At 40.1% G+C, this 19,345-nt stretch overlaps 2 protein-coding genes across 2 annotated transcripts in view; one reads left to right on the top strand and one right to left on the bottom strand.

Annotated features, from left to right (window-relative positions):
- Positions 1-19,345, top strand: part of kcna4 (potassium voltage-gated channel, shaker-related subfamily, member 4) — a 257,062-nt gene that overhangs the window by 109,681 nt on the left and 128,036 nt on the right. The window contains exon 3 of the mRNA XM_058381850.1: positions 11,426-11,467. The gene's annotated coding sequence lies outside the window, so the exon portion shown is untranslated. The remainder of the gene's footprint in view (positions 1-11,425; positions 11,468-19,345) is intronic.
- lgr4 (leucine-rich repeat containing G protein-coupled receptor 4) overlaps positions 7,732-19,345 on the bottom strand; it is an 80,758-nt gene continuing 69,144 nt past the window's right edge. The window contains exons 12-18 of the mRNA XM_058381848.1: positions 18,693-18,758; positions 18,497-18,568; positions 15,215-15,286; positions 14,903-15,028; positions 14,562-14,659; positions 14,290-14,340; positions 7,732-10,824 (exon numbers count right to left, since the gene is read on the bottom strand). Of these exons, the coding sequence (XP_058237831.1) occupies positions 9,488-10,824; positions 14,290-14,340; positions 14,562-14,659; positions 14,903-15,028; positions 15,215-15,286; positions 18,497-18,568; positions 18,693-18,758 (1,822 nt within the window). The 3' untranslated portion in view covers positions 7,732-9,487. The remainder of the gene's footprint in view (positions 10,825-14,289; positions 14,341-14,561; positions 14,660-14,902; positions 15,029-15,214; positions 15,287-18,496; positions 18,569-18,692; positions 18,759-19,345) is intronic.

Here is a 19,345-nt window from a genome sequence, read left to right as displayed (position 1 = left end):
TTTTGGTGCAACGGGATGAATAGGAAGTGGGCAGACTTTTAAGCACTTGGCTTGTGGGCACAGCGCCTCATGGTTAATCTCGAGCTAGCCTACTTCTTCAATGCCATAATTTCTTTAACCAAGATGAAAAACTGTGGCGTTCTGAATGCTAATGGCTTTTCTTTGTTTTATTCCATGGCTCCGGCGATCCTCTATCCAGCGCCATACTTCGCCCAGACATTACAGGAAAGATTTGGATTGGACCTCCTCCTCTGCAATTGTCCCTTAAATGATTTTTTACATGTTAATGACTCCATTTATTGAATCCTTGTTAAAGTCCACGCTATAGTGAAACCCTAAATTACGGCTTTCCAGACTTATCCGATCCTAATCCGGTTCCGTTTGATTCAGAAGCTCTGCCTGCTTTAGTATGTTTTGGTTTTTTTTTCACTCTTCCATCCATGCTTCATCCTTAACGCTTCATTTAGACCGCACAGTGTGTTTCCATATAAATCATAGATTTAATAAACAGCGAATGAGCATGATAATTAAAATGCATATAATTACGCCAAGCCTTTTTTTTTTTTTTTTTTTTTTAGGTCTATGACAAATCAGTGCTGTCGGGTTTTCGAACACTTCATCCTTTTTGTCTGGGGTTTAATTTGCCACTCTTGCTGTTGCATGAGAGTCTAGGCAACTGCTACGCCCCACATCATTAGCAATGTAGAACCGTTCGACGGATATAAGCTGGAAATGAAAAACAGCTGAGAGTTGCTTTATGCAGCTTATGACGCATGCTTTATAATTCTGCAGTTATGAAGTAGGTTAATCAAATCAGCAGCCATTTAAGAGTGCAGCGGACATGCTCAATTGTGAATGGAAACGGCAAAATTCTTCCTCAGAGGCGCCAGATAGTTTCTTACGGCTGGCTTCTTACTGAGAATAGAACAGACTATTGAGCTACGTCTGTGTTAAAATTACAGGGTATTATTAGCCGCAATTCGAAGCGATATTCTGTTAGGTCAAGTAACAAGAAAAGAAAGGTGAAAAAGCTTAGGTTAAAGGCCATTTTATGGGTTTCTAGTCTAACATGAGCGATCTCTTTACACTTTCATCCTCTACTATACAGTAGAATGACCTATGGAAGGTGACTTTAAGAACGTATATTTAGAAGCTATAATCAGTGATCTGCAGGTTCGTTATATTTAGAATTGCAGCATTTCTGCAGACTCACTTATCTCTTATAGAAAAGCTTAGGAGTCTGCAGCATCCTTCATATATCGCAAATAGATCGAAGGAATAAAACACATGGGGGGTTTGTTGTTATAGAAAAAAAAATGATCAACACTGTGGGTATGTGAGTCGTTACCACCACAAATTAGTTGATTTTTCCAATAATGGCACTTCCCAAAGCGATTAATTTTCCTTAACCAATATACTTCAGCATTTGAATGACATTGAATTGAACAAAATACTTTTATCCATTTACTGTATAGTTACATCTAATGATATGGAACACCACAATAATGTTAGAGAAGGTAGTACAGTTGTTCCCTCTTTTTATTTCACCTCAAAAACCTATAGAAACTAGAAAGTACAAATCCTGAAGACTGAAGATTTTTGGTGCAAAACTTTACTGAGGGTTGCTGAAACTGGAGACTCCTTCCATAACTGGTGAATCAAACTACTTCTTCCTGAAAGCTTTACCTTACAAATAATTAGATTTTGTTTTGTGTGTATTGTGTTAATATAAGAGCATCCGCCATGAGCATCTGCTCTGCAAAGAAGCTGTTTGACTGTAAACAGTGCAAAAAATGTCATCTTAGCAAGTGATAATATCTTGAATCTAGTCAATTTACCCGCTATTTAATTAGAAAATCAGAAAGTTTCAAATCAGCAAACTTAACTTTATCGATCATCCTTAATCCTCAGAAAAACATACGCAATTTGTTACAGTATTTCTAATCCCTTTGGCACCATTTATTTTTAGAGAAAGGAAAAAATTAAACTTACCAACGTTCTCGATTTCATGAAGACAAAATGGAGCTGTCATCGTGTATGAGGTAACAGTCATTGAGGGGCGGAGTCAAGACAAAAAATAAAATTGCTGTAGATTCTATGTTATTTCAGCTCTTTGAGAGTTAATAACATTTAGCACTGCAATTCTTACACGGCTGATTTTACAGTGTTCTTATGATAAGATTTAACCAAATATATAAGGTTATTAAACCTATTTATAGTTCTATTTTAATAAATATTTTTATTTGCACTGGCAGATCAAAAAATGAGTGCTTAAAAAGAATTAAAAAATATATGTCTGGAACTAGATTTAGTTATCTTAGATTTGTTTATTTTTTATTTATTTTTTTTCTGGCATTTTTCTGCAGTGTAGAAGCGGTAAATACAAATCTTACAAATCTGTCTTTTCAATATCGCAATGCAAAATAAATTGACATCTGATCAATACCAGATTCAAGAATTCGACAGCAGTGTGGAATTAATAAGACTAAGCACAATACTTTTTGAGTTTTCCATCATTAGTAAGTCATGGTGTTAAATTTGACACTGCTGATAAACAGCTTGAAGAATATTGCGGCTTCAGTCATTTTTAGTTTTATTTTAAGCCTGGACAAAATACTACCTTGTTTCAATTGTAATCTTCCAACAGAAAGATGACCAGAAATTCTGGAGATCTGAAATCAGACAATAAAAATGTTGTCACGAGGCTCTTTATATTGCCACCTTCTGAGATTTCAGTAGAGCAAAGGCTCAATGAGATAACGATGAAGCATCTATTAAGCAGCTGCATTTCCTCTCAGTAGAGTGCAGTCATCATCTCTTTGCAGGATGAGAGAAACACCAGGAAAGCATATGCTCTAGCAGGGGATTAGTAGTTGGAGTATTAGGGATGAGAATCTGTAAGCAACTCAAACTTTCATTCATTCTTGTTCATCTTCAGGGAATGATTTATCCTGGTCAGGGCCACGGCAGATCCCCCAGCCCATCATTGGATGGCGCTACCAGCTTGGGAAAAGGCTTTTTTCTGACAAACGCACATGTGCAGCTGAATGAGATAGTTTTCAAAATCTCATGACATAGTTTGGTAAGGTGATATTCGTTATTAAATGACTTAAAATCATTTTTCATCAAATTTTCCTATCATGTAATACAGCATGGACGGGATAGAAGTCAACCTCAGAGCACTGAGGGATATGTTAGAGCAGCTGATCCACCTTGCTTCTCTGACTAATCCCCTCCTTACCCACTCACTGACTTCTGATTGACAGCCCTCTCTAAGCAGACAGTTAATGCACCATATCCTTTCCATTTAAATGCTGAATGATTCTTTTCCAGAACTTCAACCTCGACTTGTTTTATTGGCACCTTGGTCTTTGTGATGCTATTTTTCATGAATATCCTCTTAACACTTCGATGATTTCCAGGAACAGGGGTATTTGACTTATGACTTCAATGGAACACTGGTCGACTCCATTCCACTAATTATGTGATTTTTAGTTAGGAGTGGATGCACCAGAACTAATTTAGATGTTTGACAGGTGATTGGACTTTGCAAACTATACACTTTGATGTTATGGGTATTTTAATGTACATTATATTTCCAAAAGTTGCCCCCCCACCCACCCATAAAGACAGGGATGAGAGAGTTTGGTGTAGAGGAACTTGACTGGCCTGCACAGAGTCCTGACCTCAACTTGAGAGATCATATTTGGGATGAATTAGAGCGGAGACTGCGAGCCAGGCCAAAACTGGGACGTCTGACTTTACATACACATGAATGAAATATGGAGTTGGCCTGCCCTTTACAGCTTCAACTCTTCTGAGAAGGCTTTCCACAAGTTTTAGGACTGTGTTGATGGGAATTTTTTGACCATTCCTCTAGAAGTGCATTTATGAGGTCAGGCACTGATGCTGGACAAGAAGACCTGGCTTTCAGTCTCCGCTCTAATTTCAATTAGCTCTAATTAAGTTCCTCCACACCAGACTCGCTCATCCATGTCTTTATGGACCTTGCTTTGTGCACTGGTGTGCAGTCATGTTAGAACAGGAAGGGGCCATTAAGGGAGTTCCTTTCACTGGAACTAAGGGGCCAAGCCCAACCCCTGAATTCAATGATTTGGAGAGGTGTCCCAAAACTTTTGGCAATATAGTGTAGATTCATTTCTAGTTCCAAAAAAAAAAAAAAATCATTTTTAATTCCAAATTTTATCACTACACAAAATGTAGAAAAGATAAAGGGGGTAAATACTTATGAAAGCCCCTGAACGTGCTGGTCCGGGAAACACCTGACAGATGTTGCAGTGATGCTGGATGAACTCAAGAAGCTAAATATTACAAAAAACACTGTTTTTGACCAGAATTGGTTGTTTTTTTTTTCCCGCTAATAGCATGCTGAGACCTCTATTTTAAGAAAACATAAAAATATTTCATTTAATCGATGTGGAAACTTTTTTTAAACTTGCACAGGCATTCTGCAGAGATAGATAAGGGTAGACAAAGTCAGTTGTAGGCGATGAATAAGGTCGGATATAAAGATGGAACATAGTAAATCAATAAATAGCAGTTGGTTTTAGACAATCAGTGTGTTGGCGTCTTTCAGCCGACTTGAAATCAGAGTCTTTTAAATGTGTTTTTCTTCTTTTTTGCTTTAGATACGCAGAGAAGAAAAAAAATACATATACATTTCAGTTCAGGATGGTGTGTACTAATCACAACACCACGTACGAACTGGGTAGTGCGAAGAGGTGAAGCTCATATATCATGCTATCTGTGATGTTTACTGACGTTCTTTCATTTATTAAAAAAAATGTGTACATGTTTTATAGAATGTGGCAACGGCAAATCCTAACCCTGTATCTAGGAACACATTATGTTCCCATCTGGGTAGGGATCGTGTGCTGTTGTGTAGTGAGCATGGCTGCTAGACTTGCTACAGAGCGCTCAATCCTGCAGCAACATGTTAACTGTCTGAACACCGCTGCCACCTAGTGCTGCAACATCAAAGTAACTCGGGCTGAGTGGATTGAAATCCTCGCTGCGTCTTCCCCCTTGTCAGAATCACTAATTACATGTTGTATTGCCTGTCGTGAGCCCTACATTGAGTTGCGCTGATGATCACATTAGTCTTAGTAATCAGTCTCTTCCCAGCCGCTGCTGAAAGGCAGTGCGAACAGCCTCGCCTTACCCCTGAGAGCATTAAGGTAACACGGAAAACCCTGGCAGCCCATTCGGCTTCTCCCTCTGCCTAATCAAAGCAATTCATTCTCCACAGACAGCAGGGTCTACACCAGGAGTGATTGTTTAGTATGCTTTCGACAGGACAGATAATTCCCTTCTGTCAGAAAGATCCAAGATTTCGAGCTCCACAGTCATCAGCTGATGGACCAGACCATAAACGCTGGATGGATCCAAAGAGCTCATAGTGACAAATGAAAGCCTTATCCACATTTCTGCTGCTTCGGTGATCAATTACAGGAATCTTATAAAGGAGGATTTTACTGCCATTAAACCGTTGTAGCGGTGACAAAGCACTTTTCCGGCCGTGTTTAAGTTATGTGAGAGCAGATTCCTGCTGAGAGACGATCTCGTAGCTGAGGCCGGCTGCAGGGGCTGTTCTTTAAATTTCTCTGTCCCACGAGTAATGCATCAGGGGTTTGATAAGGTAAAAAAAAAAGAGAAAGAAGTACATTTCAAGGCTTTATTAGAAAACCCTCAATCTCCTCCAGGCGCTGTCTGAGGCCTGTGTGCTTTCACAGGGTCATGCTTTTTACTTCAGCATTGAAGAGAGTGGATGGAAATTATGTGTGTATGGAGCTTCAGGAAAAGACAAAAGATCCAGATCTGATCTGGAGCATATCATATATAAACCCTCAAGGACCACATTTTATTTCATGTTGACGACATGGCTTGTAAATGAAAACAATTTTGACCTCCGGTTTCTCTAGAATTTTTTTTTTTGTTGCAGACCAAAATGCTTGATTTTCCTGAGGATTTTTTCCTAATTTGAGAAAACTACCTGAATCTACTATCAGTAATGACAAACCTCTAGTTCAGTCAAAACTCTACCCTCACACTGACCGGTTCTCTAGACACCTCCCAAAAAAGATATCAGTGGGTGAATAGCTAATGCTGAACTGCCCTCAGGTGTCAACGAGTGTGTGTCGAGTGTGTGTTTGATGCTCCACGTTACATCCCATGCTCCTGAGACAGGCTCTATATCTACCAGGAGCCTTGAGCAGCACTATAGATTTACTTAAAATGAATGAAATGCTTGAAAATGCTTCCAAATGTAAAAAAAAAGAAAAAGAAAGCTGATATAGCAACAATTGTATTAGGGACAGTACAAGATAGAATAACATATTTCCAGAGGTTTGAGCTTCATCCTGCATTTCAAAGCCTGTTTAACATTTTGAACACAGCTCGACTTCGTGTGAGGAGGTTAAATGGGGCTAATCCTGGGTTTTGACCTTTAATTGAAAAGAGATCTGTTGAGGATTTATTTATATAGATAAATGTCTGATCAGGCATAACATTATGAGCACTGACAGGTGAAGTGAATAACACTGATTACCTCCTCATCATGGCACCTGTTAGTGGGTGGGATATATTAGGCAGCAAGTGAACATTTTGTCCTCAAAGTTGATGTTAGAAGCAGGAAAAATGGGCAAGCGTAAGGATTTGAGCGAGTTTGATGAAGGGCCAAATTGTGATGGCTAGACGACTGGATTAGAGCATCTCCAAAACTGCAGCTCTTGTGGGGTGTTCCTGTTCTGCAGTGGTCAGTATCTATCAAAAGTGGTTCCAAGGTAGGAACAGTAGTGAACCGGCAACAGGGTCATGGACGGCCAAGGCTCATTGATGCACGTGGGGAGTGATGGCTGGCCCGTGTGATCCGATCCAACAGATGAGCTACTGTTGTTTAAATTGCTGAAGATGTTAATGCTGGTTCTGATAGAAAGGTGTCAGAATACGCAGTGCATGACGGGTCAGGGCTGTTTTGGCAGCAAAAGGAGGACCAACACAATATTAGGCAGGTGGTCATAGTGTTATACCTGGTCAGTTGTAGGTGGGTCATGCTATAAAATAATAATAATAAAAGCCGAGTATGTGATGCAACGTGGTAAAGAAGGAAAAGAGAAACCAGCCTTAGACTTTAAGCAATTTACTTTATATGGTTTGCTTTACAAAATTTACCGTATATACCGTACACAATTTCCTCCCACAATTGGTATAAACTAAAATGTGACTTTCATTCAGTGACAATACAAACTAGATGTATTTACAGCGCGAGTAATCATACAGTCCACATAAAACACGAAGAACATAAAACACATGAGCCACCACACTCTCTCATCCACTCGGCACACTACTGGCAGCCACTACAGTTAAAGAGGTAGCTTCCATGGTTAGACGATACATCCCATTCTCGATTATACACAAATAATTTACAACACTCGAACGCAGACGAACGTAAAACGGTAGAATCACAACAGACACGACACACTCAACCATCTGGAATTTGTTAGCGACATTAATTGCTACTGCATTTAAGAGATTAACCTTAAACATCAGCTGGTGGAAGCTTATTTGCCTAACACGACAATATAAATTAAACAGCTTGAATTAAAAAAAAATAAAAACCTGGATGAAGGTAGTCATTCTGCAGAGAAGTGAAAAGTGACGTGGAAAGGCTTCGAGATCAGGCTGAAAACATACCAAATACAGATTATATAATTGTTTGCTCTTTGGACATGTAAGCGGTGGAAGTAAATATGGTGTTTATAAGATTATTGTAATGATGCCAGTATAAAAATCCGGAAGTGTCGCGTCATTTAACGATCATGCTCTGAAACATGGAGTCCACGGTTAGAAACATTACAGGGATGAAATGCAATATGAAAAAGTCGATGCTGTGGTTATCAATAATAAAAATGAAAGGATGTGCTTTTGTAAAATAATGATTCTTTTAAAATAAATTCTCTATGGAGGCCATGTTCACACTGACAAACCTGTAGATCACGCTTATAGTGCAGTTTTCTGTACCCAGATGTGTTTTTTTTTTTTTACATTTATGGCAGGATTCTTCAGTGTGTCGGAGCACAAGCTGTGTTTTCTTGCCTTATTGACATCAACAGAGATGCTGGTGACTGTTTCTAGCTGCTATAACATGTGTGATAACAGACAATCAGGATGTCTCATGGATGTTCCACAGTATTTAAAATAACTAAAATTGGTTCAAATGATGACATGAATAAACGATTTTAAATAAACTGATGATATGGATCTGAGGAATAAAACACTTCTAGGCATGCATTATTGATAAAGAATCGGATTATTTTCCGATTGCAGCGCACCCCCGGTACAAAATATTTTGATTTTATATTCCATATTTACCAGACATATAAATGTGATTTTTATCCTTTCAGTAAATCAGGGCCTGAGTTTCCATCTACATGATGAGAGAATGCTAAAACAGGAACAGGTCCAATTGTGTGTCGTATACAGTACCATAACCTCTGAATTATTTACATCACTATAATTGAGACAATTTTACATACATTTCATGTTTATAAATTAGGGCACTATGTGTAGGATAAAGCCATTGCTAATGTCAAAAACGACGTCTGCTACAGCCGAGAGAGAGAGAGAGAGAGAGAGAGAGAGAGAGAGAGAGCGACGAACAGAACTGGATTTGACGTCCGATCTTTTGTGCCTTCGAAACGCTATTTCACCCCGAAGGCTCCGTCGAAGCACAAGATGGACTGAACAGTGTGAGGGAATGGCGGCTGGCCAGTGCTAAATATTAGCAGAATTTCCAAGAAAAGAGGCAGTAAAAATAGACTCACTCTTCAAATGTTTCTGTTATGTTACATTCTCCATGACAAACACGTACATGAATGCAGCTACATGGGAAAAAGATCCCACACTTCCGTCACACGCTGAGGTCAATAGAACAAGGAATGCCAACAGTGAAGAACAAAATCATGACAAAAAAGAAAAATATTCTCAGCTTGCAGACATTTATCCCTGCTTAACAAAAATCTTTGCAAACTGAAGTTCTGTCGAAGAGTGAGGGGCGGGCAGTAGCACTCGGCTTTGTGTTCTTTAAGGATTAGGGAAGTCAGACAGCTCACTGCAGCCATGCAGACATGAAGAAAAAAACAGAAAGCAAATCAAGTCCTGCTGACATTTGGCTCAGTGAGTCTTTTCCGTATTGTCAGTTTCCCTTTTTAGTTACTGACGAGGCGTCAGCATCGCTTCACATGTGTGCGCACACACACACACACTGATTTGTTTGAAAAAAAAAAAGAAAAGTGCTTCCTGACCAGTCGAATGTCTCGGGCTCCAGGGCGTGTCTCAAATCGGCCAGTGTTCCCTGCCTAATGTGCTTGTGTGTGTGTGCCATGTGAGCAGACACTCTGTAGTGAATGAGCGAAAGTGTGAAAGTGCGAGTGTGTGAGTGTGTGTGTGTGTGTGCAGTGACTCATTCTCAGTCTTTAATGCTGGGCACGTTGTAAGAGTAATGCACTAAAGGTAAGCCACGACTCTGGCAGAAACAGGCGCGTCCGCATGCTTGTGCCTGCTCCGAGCTGTCCGATACAAACGAATCTCCTTCGTCTGCGTATTCTGAGTGCGCTGAAAGTGTGCCGCAGTCGGCCCAGTCACCGTCGGAACGCGAGCACGGAACCTCGCCCGCTGTTAGCGCCGGGCAACTGTGCCACTTCACTAAATGTCTGCAAGTGCAAGAGGAGGAGGACGATGATGAGGCAGATGATGAAGATGCTCTGGCTAGAAGAGCTGCCTCGCAGCGTTCGCACATGCCACATTCGTAGCCTAGTTCACTTGAAACTCCGCCTTCACCCGTTCCGCTGATGCCCCCTGAATCGGTCCCGATAGCTTTCCCACCTCTCCCGAGTCTGATTCGCCCCCTCAGGCGGAGCCAGTCATGCCGGAAAGCAGGGCTGAAGCAGACGTACAGCACCGGGTTGAGGCAAGCAGACAGAGGAAAGAAGATCAATGTGACTGATTTTGCCATATCCGGGCTTCCGGCTGCAGTGCCTGTTCCGGTCAACAGTGGGGCGAAGGAGAAGGCTGCAACAGGGCAGAAGAAAATGCAGTTGGTAAAAATTAGCCATGCAACGTGTCTCACAGAACCTGCCTGCTCTGGATCGGCAAGCTGTGCCCGGCCCAGACCGCAGTAGAGCTTTGTGTATATCACGGCACTCAACAGGTATGCAAGTGTGTTCAGCAACACCAGCGCCACCGTCACACCCAGCCCAGGTGCCAAACCTCCAGAGAAGGGCAGGCACAGTGGAGAACCCTCTACTGCTCCTTGATACAGGCTTAAAAATGCCACCCCAGCTGCCAGTACACCCAGAAGTCCTGCAGCCAGTCCAAACTTCCTTCTCTGACCCCTCCTGTCACAGCTCCTCAGTGCTCCCGCTTTACCCATCAGCGCCCGGACAGCCAGGCTGCGCTCCACAGCAGCCAGAGGCAACACTAAGACGGCCCACTCAGACGAGAACACAGCCAGCACACTGAGCGCCTGGCACCCGACACTCGTCTCCCACCAAACGCCATAGGATGCGAAGGAACCCCAGGTGGCAGCATCCAGTACTACCAGTGCAGTCACGTAGAAACCTGTCAGCAGGTTGGACGCTGCCAGGATGCTCACGAGCAGGCGGGTGGGTGAGAGCGGGCAGCTGCGTGGAGAAAGTGTTGCAGCCAGGACGAGGCAGTTAAACAGGAGAGCCACCAGGCAGATGAACCATATGGTCAGTCGAATCATCCAGCTGCCAAGCAGGTGGGCGCACGGCTTAAACGCACCTGAGAGAGGATAAAAAGCAGAGCTTAATGTAAACTACAGCAGAGTGAAAATTAACACAAACAAGTATGCAATATGGTTGACTTTTGGAACATAAGTATATTTTACGAGCGGTGGATGGTATCCGGTGTAATGGTTTGCTTGGCTTGATGTGACATGCCCTCATAGATTTTTAGTGCTGGATCATGCAGCTCTGCATAAAGCCGTCATATCACCCTTCTGCTTGTACAATCCATCAGCTCGCACTTCGAGATGTTACCCAGACTCGACTCATATCCAACTTAATGAACAATGGCGATGGCTAATGAACAAAGTGCTACCTTCTGTTTTTTTTTTAGTTGTCCCCAACACAACAATCTAATAACATTTGTGTCTGTGTTTATGTTCTTAACTAACTAACTAGGGTAACTAGGGTATATTACATGTTATATTAGCTACCGTTTTTATAGTGTAGTCCATGTTTCCAAGCAACCAAAACATGGGAATTGATAGCACATTAGCACTTTCACTTGCTAAAGGATTTATGTGGAATATGGGAATTTGCCCACCCCGTGTTCTCAAAAATTTACCTCTTAAAACTTTTTTTTGTTTTGTTCTAAACAGATGATGTTGGCGAACACAGCCTAAAGGTCATTCGAGGAGAAGGTAAGCGCATTACATGTCAAAGAAGCGACAACTATAGCGGCTACGTTTTCAGTGTTGTACTGTCAGAGCCAAAATATGAGCCACATGCAATCAATCACATTTAATGTTTGTGCTGCGAGTCGATTTACAGCCACGAGCGGTCCAAGTTGCCTGAGATACGGTTTCATCGAGGTAGAATTGTGGCTATTTGCTGAAAGCCCAATTTGGAGTTCATTTCCATCATTCCACAGGGGCATATGGGGCAGACGAAAGGTTCTGCAACCCTGGACCATCGCTCATATTTTTTCGGCAAAGCTATGGAAGAGTTTATAAATGTATACTAGGTCCTTCTTCATCTTTTAAAAGCCATTTTAAGATCCATCTTTTGCTCTGACCTGCATTTGAGTCTGCATAAATCTGTAGGATAAAAATACATTTGTCTGACGTCTGCTTTAGTCTGCATCGGATAAATGTGTTTTTCTTCTGCATAGGGGTCAAGGACGAAAAACAGACTGTATTGTCATCCAGTCTAACAGAAGTATATATAAAACCCAACACCCAATATGAACCACATTCTAAATATCGCTCCAATAACTTTTTACACATGAACAAAGAAGTGCAAAAAAATTCTCAGAGACTTTCCACACTCAATGATGAGCTGATCAGATCAGGATTATTTGATCTGATCAGGACTGCTGGAAATGACAATGAATATTTCAGCTAATCTTTTCTGATATTTTAGCTAATTGCAATACAAGTTGATCTGTATTATTTGAACTATTCAGGATTATTTGAGTTAATCAGTTTCATTTGAGTTGATCAGAATCATTTAAATAAATCAGTATTATTTTATGTTGGTCAGGATCATTTGAGTTAATCAGTATTATTTGAGTTGATCAGGATTACTTGAGTTGATCAGGATTACTTGAGTTAATCAGTATTATTTAAATTGATCAGGAAAATTTGATTTGATCCCAATCATTTGAGTTCATCAGTTTTATTTGAGTTGATCAGAATTATTTGAGTTAATCAGGATCATTTGACTTAATCAATATAATTTGTGTTGATCAGGATTATATGAGTTGATTAGGATTATTTGAGTTGATCAAGATTATTTGAGTCAATCAGATCTCATTGATCATTTGAGTTAATCATTTGAGTTGATTAGGATTATTTGATTTGATCTCAATCATTTGAGTTAATCAGTTTTATTTCAGTTGATCAGGATTATTTGAGTTAATCAGTTTTATTTGAGTTAATCAGTTTTATTTGAGTTAATCAGTGTTATTCGAGTTGATCAAGTTTATTTGAGTTAATCAGGATTATTTGAATTAATCAGATTTATTTGAGTTGATTATGATTATTTGAGTTAATCAGATTAATTGAGTTGATTAGGATTAATTGCTTTGATCCCGATCATTTGACTTAATCAGTTTTATTTGAGTTGATCATAATCATTTAAATTAATTAGTATTATTTGAGTTGATCAGGATTATTTGAGTTAATCAGTTTCATTTGAGTTGATCAGAATCATTTAAATAAATCAGTATTATTTTATGTTGGTCAGGATCATTTGAGTTAATCAGTAATATATATATAACTCATATATGTATATAGTAATATATATCAGTATTTGAATTGATCAGGATAATTTGACTTGATCCCAATAATTTGAGTTAATCAGGATCATTTGACTTAATCAATTTTATTTGCATTGATCAGGATTATGTGAGTTAATCAGGATTATTTGAGTTGATTAGGATTATTTGAGTCAATCAGGATCATTTAAGTTAATGAATATTATCTGGGTTAATCAGGATTATTTGATTTGATCCCAATCATTTGAGTTAATCAGTTTTATTTCAATTGATCAGGATTATTTAAGTTAATCAGTGTTATTTGAGTTAATCAGTGTTATTCAAGTTGATCAAGATTATTTGAGTCAATCAGGATCATTTAAGTTAATGAATATTATCTGGGTTAATCAGGATTATTTGATTTGATCCCAATCATTTGAGTTAATCAGTTTTATTTCAATTGATCAGGATTATTTAAGTTAATCAGTGTTATTTGAGTTAATCAGTGTTATTCGAGTTGATCAAGATTATTTGAGTTAATCAGGATTATTTGAATTGATCAGGATTATTTGAGTTGATTAGGATTAATTGATTTGATCCCGATCATTTGACTTAATCAGTATCATTTGAGTTAATCAGGATTATTTGAGTTGATCCTGATCCTGAGTTAAACAGTTTTATTTAAGCTGAGCAGGAGTTAATTATAATATTAGTTGAACATGATTATTTGTGTTCATCAGTATTATGTGAGTTAGTCCTTATTATTTGAGTTACACAGTTGTATTACAGTTAACCAGAATTATTTCATCTGATCGGTTCAATGATCAGTTTGTTTTTTTGATCTGAGGCATTCATAATTACTTCCACAGACTTATTAGTTTCTTGATGTAAACAAATAATTGCTCAGTAAAATATTAGCCAAGTGTTTGGCCCCTGAATTACTGTTAGTAGAGGTGTGTATGTGCACTTTTACACAGTTATACTCAACAATATAATGGGTTATGCATAATATATATGGTGCAAAATCTGTGCATGTGGTACAGAGAAATGAATGCATTTTAGATTTTTAAACATTTATATGTTTTTATGTCGAAATGACCTTTTCCGTGTGCTGAGATTTTGTCGTGTAAATAATGAGAAACAAAGAAAGATGAATAACAAACAAACAGAATTAGCATAAAAGACTCAAAGGCTGAAAACAAATGATCAATATTAGTGTTAAATAGACGAACACTGATTAATTTATTATTAAGATTGCGTACTGACCTGGGGAAGGAGAACAATGCATGAGCAGGGCTGGCCTCTCCATCTCTTCATCTACACACACACACACACACACACACACAGAGAGCAAAAGAAAAATAAAAGATGCAAACAAAACATTATTTTAAACAACTACAAGGCAACTTCTGGCATGTAGATATAACTTTAGGTCATTCCGAAGGACAAAACTGTCCAGTGTACACATGAGGCAGTGAGGCATTTTGTCAGAAATAAAAGAGATAAAAGTAATGGTGTGGATCTGAAGAGTTTCGTACCAATGCCTTTCCTCCTGTCCTCTCTTTCCGGGGAGCTCAGTGTGCCATCACAGGCAATGAAAGCACAGCATTGATATGCATACGGCACTGATATAGACCTACACACACACACACACACACACAGAGAGAGAGAGAGAGAGAGAGAGAGAGAGATGGAGTAAAAATAAGACCAGGGTTTAAATGTTAAACCTGCCCTTCTATGCATATCATTGATGTAATAAAAGCTGACCGCAAATGAAGGTGAAATTATCAACACATTATTCAAGCTAACTGAAGTGCGACACTGAAGAGCCTTGAATGACCCGCAATCAGTCACGCCCACTCGGCTCGACTCGACTCACCTGAGCTTTGGGAGGCCGACAGCACTCAGGCTACTTCTCATGTTCATGTTGCCTGTCAGCTTGAGCTGGTTCAGAGCATTCAGTCCGGTTGTGGGGACACTGGCTAGAAGATTGGTGCTCAGATCCCTGGACAAAGCAAACAAATCCATAAGAACATACAGAAGCATGCTTAAGTGTGTGTGTGTGTGTAAAAATCTGCGTTCTACCGACATCAGTGGTTAAAAATCGTTACTATTTTTAGATGTGAAAAAGCACAGAGAATGAGGGGTCACTTCAGTGTCAGCTGTAAGTGTGAGAACGTTCTGGACTCACAGGCTGGTCAGAGCGCTGAGAGAGTGGAAGGCGTCTGGGTGGATGAACTTCAGCTCGTTTCTGCTCAGGTCTCTAAAGAGAATTCGAGGAACAGCAGACGTTAAGACTTACACCTTTACAAACATGAAATCCACTTATTATCTTCATCCAAAGTGATTTTTATCCACAGTAAACACAATCCTAGCCAGGAAGACGGCTGTGGGGTTTTCTTGCATAGCTGTTGTAACGTTGGCGTGCTGCTTAGCCGCTTTTACTGTTGGCGATTAGATGAAATGTTCGCAGTTACAAATAAACGCTAAGTAGGCGGACAGGCTCGACAAGGGGCGTGACATTCAAAATGATTTTCTTTTTTTTTCCCCCCGAATCCTCAGACACCAGCCTTGCATGACGTCTTCGCCTCTCTAAATGCAGACACGAGGCCAAAGTGCCGTTTTTCTTCATTGCATTTCTTAAAACCGTGGTTTTGCGCTGCTTATGTCGGGCCACTTTAGCATAAATGCGTGGTGGTAAGGGAAAACTCTTGCTTTGCTATTTTTTTTATTATATACAGTTCTGAAACCTGGAGGCTTGAACTGAAATATTTCCTTTTTTTTGCCTGCCACCATAAATAAAACCGCATTTAAAAGTGTTCATTCTGAATGCAGCACAGGAGCATCACAAGGCATCCTGACAGCCAGTGTCTGATCATAAATGAGCTTCGTTCACACCTGTCGTTAGCAAGCGTCCTGGATGATCTGATTGTGAGTGAATAGTTGTGAACAGGGTTACATGTGTCTTGAAGACTCGTATCACTAAAAAAAACACATTTAGAGATGTCTGGGTTTGGGCTACATCACGTTTGTACTGTGAACAGGAATGTACGATGGAACCTCGGCATACGAATGTCTTCACTTACGAATTTTCGTCTTAAAAATTTAAATATTGCAAGAAATTTGCATTGGAATATGAAGCATCTTTGGCATACAAACGAACCAAACTGAACCGCGAACATCCGGGAACTGTTTCGAAAGAGTAAACCCACAATACGAACATTGCCTTCAGCATGCATTCAAGAGCTGTGTCATTTTTCGGGTGTTTTTTGCTGACAAGATTGGTGGCATGGGTGGTCTGTTCTATTTTTAGCCCAAGCTTGGTGGCACGACTTCCTGCGAGGACCCTTGACATGGAATGCTTGGCTTAGGTCAATTGTTTGTAAGCAGCCATACAGCTTCGTATTGGTAATACTGCTAATATTTTTTGGGTGGCTGGGATGGATTATCTGCATTTACATTATTTCTTTTGGAAAAATTTGTTTCACAATACAAATTTTCACCTTAGGAACTCCAAGGATTCTCCAGAATGAATTACATTCCTATGCTGAGGTTCCACTGTATCTGCGATTGTCCTGGACATAAATAATCAAGCACCTGATTGACTCCGTCCCTGACCTAGCTGGAAACCCCTTGCTGGAGAATTCCCCAAGCACTATTCTTTTCCCCCCAATCTGTATTCTAGTGCTGCACCTATAGCAGCGTGTCTATAGGATTCATGGAACATTTCTGCCTGAACTCAATGACCGTGTGTGACACTCTTGCTAGAGCTGAATTGACGTATGAGATCTGACCACGAGTGGTCACAGGAGACGTATTCTTAAAGCCCCACGACCAGCTTTGTGTCTCGCCTGTGTGTCAGCTTGTGATGGTATCTCTCGAGACGGATGTTAATCCTTGGTGTGCACGGGGCCTTAGATCCATTTTGTAACAGCGGGCAACTTTCCAAAGACTTGACCAAAGCATGACGCTGACTGTGTGAGTAAATCAAACTTAGCTAGCAAGGTTTTAAGACATCTTTATGCAGACAGACGTTTTTATTCCCCTCACTGTGTTTGACGTGTCTCCCCAACACGATCTTTGCTGTTTATTTATACGAGACGAGATTATAATGTAAATGCAAATACAAATGTAATCCGTGTCATTTTAGTTAAATGTATTTATAGATTCTTAAAGCTGAGACGTGAAAGCGTATTATTAAAGGCAGAAAAACACAATCTTTGTCAAAACCTAGCTTTTTAAAAATGGACTTTTGGCAAGAAATCACGGCAACATCTGACAGGTTTTCCCACACCACCAAGCATGTGCGGTACTTCTGCCAAAACCTAAACTAAACCCAGCTGACTCAGTTATTATCTGTAATAAAAATAAGAAGCTATTTTTTTGCAGCTGCTAAACATGAACGGGATAGTTTTCATTCAGAGAACATCATTTGTTAAAACGTCTAACAAACCTGATTAAATACAGTGGAACCTCTGCATATGAATTTAATTTGTTCTGGAGGCGAGTTAGAGAAATAAGAAATTATTTCCCGTAAGAAATAATGTAAACACAGATAATCCGTTCCAGCCACCCAAAAATATTAGCAATAATACCGATACGAAGCGTATGTAAACTGTATGGCTGAAAAACTGACCCAAGCCAAGCATTCCATGTCAAGGCTCCTCACAGGAAGTCGTGCCACCAAGCTTGGGCTAAAAATAGAACAGACCACCCACGCCATCAATCTGTCAACAATAAAAATCACCTAGCTTTTGAAAACATGCCGAAAGCAACGTTGTTATCGTGGGTTGACTCTTTTGAAATAGCTTTCACTGACTGAAAAAAATTGTAAAATCCGTAAACTTGCTTCGGCTGGTTTTCCACTGACGCAAACAAGTTTTGAGCGGCTACATGCAATTAACCGGCGTTCAGTTTGTTCCGTATATCGAAAATGCTTCGTATACAATGCAAATTTCAATTCTTAAGGCGAAGATTCGCAAAGGAGGGCATTCGTATACTGAGGTTCCACTGTACTAGAATTTCCAGAATGTGCCTGCAATAGTGATTTCTACCACACAAATATTACAGTAAAAACCCATAACAGAAACTTAATCGAATATATAAATATTTCCAAAATTGCTGTCTGTTTTAATAAAAACTAATTTGATTGGCTCCAGCAGCAGGACACCTATGTTCTCTTTCCGATAATGGCTTTCTTCTCACCTCACCCTGTTTCACAACCCAGGCAGATTACACCTACACACTCATATGCAGTAATCTCATTTTAGGGTTATTATCAGACAAAATCTGGCTGAACATGAGGCTTGGAGAAAGTGTTACTCCTCAGCAGTGCTCCACACGTTAGTCACTAAGCTGTGAGCCAAACAACAGGCGCTCTTTCAAGCTGGAGAAAGAAAACGAGTGTCACAGGGCTGAGGAGCACATCCTGTCTCCTGATATTCTGAGAAATGTTCACGTGAAAATGAATTACAGGACTCGGAGGTTAGTCAGGCCGAGGAAGGTGTCGCGCTCGATCTGCTGGATGCGGTTCTGCTGCAGGGTTCTGCACAGACGGAGACAGAGAGAGAGAATCAAACTCCTGCATTTTAAAAGAACAGAGTAAGATGAGGAAGTCTGGACTAGAGAGAGAGAGAGAGAGAGAGAGAGAGAGAGTGAGAGGTGCTCACATGTCCTGAAGACTCACACAACCCTGAAAGGAAGGCAGCTCTTCAATCTCGTTGTAGGAAAGATCTCTGTTACACACACACACACACACACACACACGTTTCATCAAGTAAGACTTAATATTTCACATTATGCACAATTACACACAATCCATGCAAGTCAGCCTTTATTAGAACAACCATTCATACAAATAAACAGTGCAGAAGTGTGTGTGTGAATTAGAGAGAGAGAGAGAGAGACAGACAGAGACAGACAGACAGAGAGAGAGAGAGAGAGAAAGAGAGAGAGTAGTGTGTTTGTGCACGTGTGTTAGTGTGTGTGTGTGTGTGTGTGTGTGAGAGAGAGAGAGAGAGTGTGTGTGTGTTTGTGTGTGTGTTTATGCATGTGTGTGTGTGTGTATGAGAGAGAGAGAGCGAGAGTGTTTGTGTGTGTATGTGTGAGTGTGTGTGTGCGTGAGAGAGAGAGAGAGTGTGTGTGTGTGTGTGTGTGTGTTTATGCATGTGTGTGTGTGTGTATGAGAGAGAGAGAGCGAGAGTGTTTGTGTGTATGTGTGAGTGTGTGTGTGCGTGAGAGAGAGAGAGAGTGTGTGTGTGTTTGTGTGTGTTTATACATGTGTGTGTGTATGAGAGAGAGAGCGAGAGAGAGTGAGTGTTTG

This window comes from Hemibagrus wyckioides, linkage group LG27, assembly GCF_019097595.1.
Source record: "Hemibagrus wyckioides isolate EC202008001 linkage group LG27, SWU_Hwy_1.0, whole genome shotgun sequence".
NCBI lineage: Eukaryota > Metazoa > Chordata > Actinopteri > Siluriformes > Bagridae > Hemibagrus > Hemibagrus wyckioides.
Note: the sequence above shows the minus strand (reverse complement) of the source record. Positions and strands in the feature narration are given on the sequence as shown.